Below are 5,000 nucleotides of genomic sequence, written 5' to 3'. Positions count from 1 at the left end.
TAGTGGGGAGTATATAGCACACAGAACCCCAAGGAACAGTTATTCCTGATTGGAGCGTATGTTCATGCCAATGTTTCTGTGGAAATAACAGAACGCTCTAATGACTGCTAACAGCACAAGGGGGAAAGCCAACGTCCACAAAGGTTAGTGTAATCTTTCGCAGCCGGTCCTAGCGTAGTTTGGAGATGATTCCACAAAAAGTTCTTAGAAATAATAGAGTGAATATTGGAGATTAGTACAGATGCTCATTGCGATAACCTACTTATTCACCTTCTGTGTGTATGGCCATCTCAGTGTAACACTGGAGATTGGAAAGAATAAGAGGGAGAAATCCATAACGAAATGAGACAGTGCTATTACAAGGACTAATTATCAACATGGACCTCCATTACCCCATCTCTAACCGTCTATCATGTTACTGTGAATTTAAGTTTTGATTATATTCCTTTATCATTCACTTATCTCTCCTAACACACGCCTTCTGGCCATCATCCTTGCTGTCCCTTATCTAAGCTATCTTCTTCTTGATAAGAGCGATCGGCTAATTCTTTCTGTCACCCCAGCTGGGTCTTATCTCCCTTTCTCTTAACAAGGAGCTCTAAGAATAATTCCATCGCCCTAACTGCTTCTTATCTCCTTTTTCTCTCTTAGCATGAGTTCTAGGCTGTCTCGTATGTCCCTTATCTCTCCCTAAACAGCAGCTCTAGGCTAGTTCTTACTGTCATCCCATCTTTTATCTATCTTATCTTTCCCTTGATAGGAGCTCTAGGTCTTGCCTCCATCCCACTTGTCTCTTGTCTCTTCTATCTTTTTTTAACAGGAGCTCTAGTTCTTGCCTTCATCCTACTCTTATTTCCCTTATCTTTTCCTTAATACAAACTCTACACCTGCTTTTTATCTCCCATAGCTTTACCTAGGATCTCTAGGTCATGCTTCATCCCACTCGCCTCTCATCTTTCTCCCTCGTGTCTCCATCGAAAGGCACGCTCGGCCAATCCTGCGTTGGTCGATGCGGAGTGAATGATGGGGTGTCGGGCTGCCAGTGCAACTCCGTCTGCAGCAACTACGGCGACTGTTGCAGCGACTACGAGGCAGTCTGTTTCTCTTGCAAGGACCGGTGTGGGGAAGGGTACGTGCAGTCCAAGCCGTGTCAGTGCAACAACGAGTGCGGCTCCCACGGAAACTGCTGTTCTGACTACGATGTGGAGTGCGGAGGTGAGGGACTGGGGTCTCTGCGCTTGCTTCCGAGTCTAAAAGAATCAATATTTCTGAAGAACACATTGCATATAGCCATAAACGCAAATACTAACTGGTCTTCCCTGTCCCGCAGGAGGAACCGGCGGAGGAGTGACGGACACTGACCTGAGGAACTTGATGGAGGAGCTCTACTCCCTGGATGTAAACAGCGTCGGCAACCAGCTCGTCCTCGACCACCAGGGACAGGGATCTTCAGGAGACCTCGCCCCTGAGAGGTGAGTTTCCTGCCAACCGGCGGTACCACTGGCTATGCGGACGCCATTCCTGCACATCGGTGCTTCCGGAAGTGGTTCTCGTGCTGAACTCGAAAGAAGGATCTCGTCGGAAAAGTTGTTCGCAACCCTGTCCAACTTTTCTAGCCTGGTCATCAACTCGGCCCTCCATAGAGCAGGCCGAGACGCGGTGGGTTCGGCTGGAAACATAGAAGACTGTCGACATCTGAAAGTACCGGCTTCTATCATTACATCAGTTATGCTGCTATTAGGTTGTAGTGCAGATAATATAAGGAACACCAAAGCCGTTTTCGTCCAGTTATTGCATATCAGCAGATGATTAAAACGAAATTGATTATGGCATTTAGTTACTTTACCGTCTACTTGTCCATCCGAATTCATCGCCTATCCGAATTTGAATAAGTAACGATGTTATCATGCCATCTATTCATGCAAATTTCCCGATTATGAGGTAATTTTTTGCAGATTTTATTCTGCCTTACGTAAGACAAATGACAAGAAGAAATGGCGCTAAGAAGGTATTGACAATTACATTTATATAATCCCCATCAGTCTCTTCGTCTCGGTGCCTGAGTCCGCGCTGACAGGCCCCACCATCAGCCTCCTCCGCCAGCTGCAGGACAACTACATCCCCTCCGTGTCCTTCGCCGAGGACGAGGACGCGGCGGAGGTCGCGGAGCAGGAGGCCTTCCTCGACGCCGTCATGGCCACTCAGGTCATGCAGCGCGCCGAAACCTTCCTTACGGAGAAAAGTCAGTAAAGTCGCACTGCTAACTGGAGAGACGTTTGGGGAAAACGCGACTTTATTTCTGGAAAGCTATAATTTTTTGACTGTGTAGAATGATGGCACCAGTTGATTACTTGGCACACCTCGAGGAACATTCAAATTTAGGTTCGAATATCTTGAAAATGAAAAATTTTCACAGCAGTTATATGTATTTCTGAAGAAGATATAATCGAAACGCCATATACATTTCTGGTACTGGGAGGGTATTCGTTCTCATTCATACCTTTTCTAAATTTGTTATACTGAACGTATTTCATTCAAATATCTTTTAGGAGAGATAAGCAGGCAAGAGCAAAATTATATACATAAATACATATTTATAGATATAAATGTATATGTATATCTAAATAAGTATATATATATATATATATATATATATATATATATATATATATATATATATATATATATATATAACATAAGCCTAATGCCAGTGACATATCATATTTTTCACATTTTGGAAAAAAATCAAATAAAAAAATATCGTGGCATTTATCTCGACCCAAAATATCTGGAGAGAAGGGAAAGAGTTGACTCACGCCCTCTTTCGACCCAGATCTACTGAGTGGGAGCCTGCGAGACAAGCTGAAGGAGATCTGGTTCATGATGTACACAAGGTCGGGGAGCATCCTGGGCTCCTCTGGCTTCGAGCACGTGTTCGTCGGGGAACTGAAGAACGGGGTCGTGTCGGGCTTCCACAACTGGGTCAGCTTCTACCAGGAGGAACTTGACGGAAACCTCAACTACATGGGTTGGTCGAAGACGGTCGACCTCGGAGATAAGGTGAGGCAAGGGGCAAGGTAGTCAGTCCGTGTGACAGACGGGGGAAATTATGCTGCGTCACTAGGTACTAGATGCTTGAAATACAAACCTGAAATAAAAGCTCTCGGTGACCTCGAATAAGTGCTCAAATATATTAAAATCTTCAAGATACAGGAAGTCGTGCCTGGATTAATGAACAATCTTCAAAATGCGAACTCATTCCAGGGAGAAATCATCATGGACCACTTTGAATGGCTGGGCGAACCCAAGAGCATCGGGTCAATGATGGTCGGCACCTCACCCGAGCTGGACATGGCCATGTTCACAGTGTGCTTCCTGGCCCGACCCGACTCCAAGTGTCCCACGCAGATGAACGGTCATCAGTTCCAAGTTCAGACCCACCCTTCCGATTATGATGGCCATGTTCTTGTTGGTAGCGCTTATCCTGATATATAAAGGCATTGATGCTTGATTTTTTTCTTTTCAATTTGGTTTCCTTTTTAGCTGAATATTCCATTTAGAATGGAAGGTTTAACTTATGAATGTAGTCTAAAGAGAAACAGCGAAAGAAATGAGTGGGCTAAGGGCATGAGTGAATGGCCCAAAAGAGAAATAGTGCTAGAAAAGGTACATAGTGTTTAGGGAAGGATAATAAGAGAGAATGACCATCAGAGAAAGAATAAATGCGAGTGGGGGAAAAAAAATGGCATATAAATGAGGAAAGGTGAGATTGAAAGAGAAAAAGGTTAGGATAAACATACAATATTTCTGAAACTAGATGCATAAATGTCTCACCCCTGCCATTTTACAAAGGATAAATGCTTGCCACCCCCTTGGTATAGGCAGTTACAAGATCTGAAACCAGCCTATGCAGTTATCTCACTGGTCTTATGCTGCGTTCGGAACTGCTCGTCTATCTCGTCCAGACAACTTGTCCAAGACCAGCAGGACGAGATGCGCCGCGTTCGGAACCTCCTAGACCCTTTCTGCCCAGAATGCAACCGGCTCAAATGTAAACATTCACTTTTTTTTATCATATGGGTGACTTTATTTTACACGCTGCACAAGTTTTGTAACTCCTTTGATGCGCATTTAACTTACCTGCAACTGACAAACACAAAAATATCCTTTGATAACACCAATTAAGGGTCATAAAATTACCCACCAATATGTTGTGGTTATCTGCAACAGTCAATGTTTACATACAAAATCTATTGTGACGTCATCTCGTCCTGCTCGGCCACCTTAGCAGGAAGGCGAGTTGGACGAGCTAGACTACTTGTCCGAGACGAGATAGTAGAGGTTCCGAACGGTCAAAACATCTCGTCCAACTGGTCTGGACGAGATAGACGAGCAGTTCCGAACGCACCATTAGACCCTACTCGTTTACCAATACCCTCGAGAGAATGAAATGTGCATCTTTCTCACCTATGTTAGACCATCAACCTGTTTTGAAGCATGCATGCATGACGAATTGTTTGTCACTGCGGTTAGCTAACTGCGTCAAAGGACTGACCAATCTGTTTTTGCTTTAACTGGCCTGGATGATTAATTCAGGGACCTGTGACAAAGTTTATCCACGTGGTAAAATGATGTTTTTGCGAACAAGTTGTACATAGTGGAGGTCAACCGCACAGGGCGATTCCCTTTGAGATAGGCAAAGGATGGCGGTATCCCTCAGGACAGAATATATGGCCTTTATCCTCTAGATATAGATTTTCAGAGATCTGGAACATGTTCTGTTTCTACTCACCTACCAGAAGACAGCCGGGAACTACGATAATTTCCATTCATAAAAAGAGAGGACTTCATCCCACGAGTTAATTCTGCATTTGGTAAATGACTATGGAAGGATGAGAGACCCCATAGACACTACTTTCGGTATATCAGCTGCAAAAGAGTCCCCCAGTAAGCTGCAGATGTTTGGTTATTCGGTTAGATGGATGTGGTCAATGAAGCCC

General features: G+C 44.3%; 1 protein-coding gene across 1 annotated transcript in view; it reads left to right on the top strand.

Annotated features, from left to right (window-relative positions):
- Positions 1-3,511, top strand: part of LOC113817484 (uridylate-specific endoribonuclease) — a 4,395-nt gene extending 884 nt beyond the window's left edge. Inside the window, exons 2-6 of the mRNA XM_027369552.2 lie at positions 982-1,215; positions 1,331-1,472; positions 2,043-2,242; positions 2,834-3,060; positions 3,265-3,511. Coding sequence (XP_027225353.2) covers positions 982-1,215; positions 1,331-1,472; positions 2,043-2,242; positions 2,834-3,060; positions 3,265-3,495 — 1,034 coding nt within the window. The 3' untranslated portion in view covers positions 3,496-3,511. The remainder of the gene's footprint in view (positions 1-981; positions 1,216-1,330; positions 1,473-2,042; positions 2,243-2,833; positions 3,061-3,264) is intronic.
- The last annotated feature ends 1,489 nt before the right edge of the window (positions 3,512-5,000 follow it).

This window comes from Penaeus vannamei, chromosome 3, assembly GCF_042767895.1.
Source record: "Penaeus vannamei isolate JL-2024 chromosome 3, ASM4276789v1, whole genome shotgun sequence".
NCBI classification, from domain to species: domain Eukaryota; kingdom Metazoa; phylum Arthropoda; class Malacostraca; order Decapoda; family Penaeidae; genus Penaeus; species Penaeus vannamei.
This window is presented reverse-complemented; position numbering and strand designations above follow the sequence as displayed.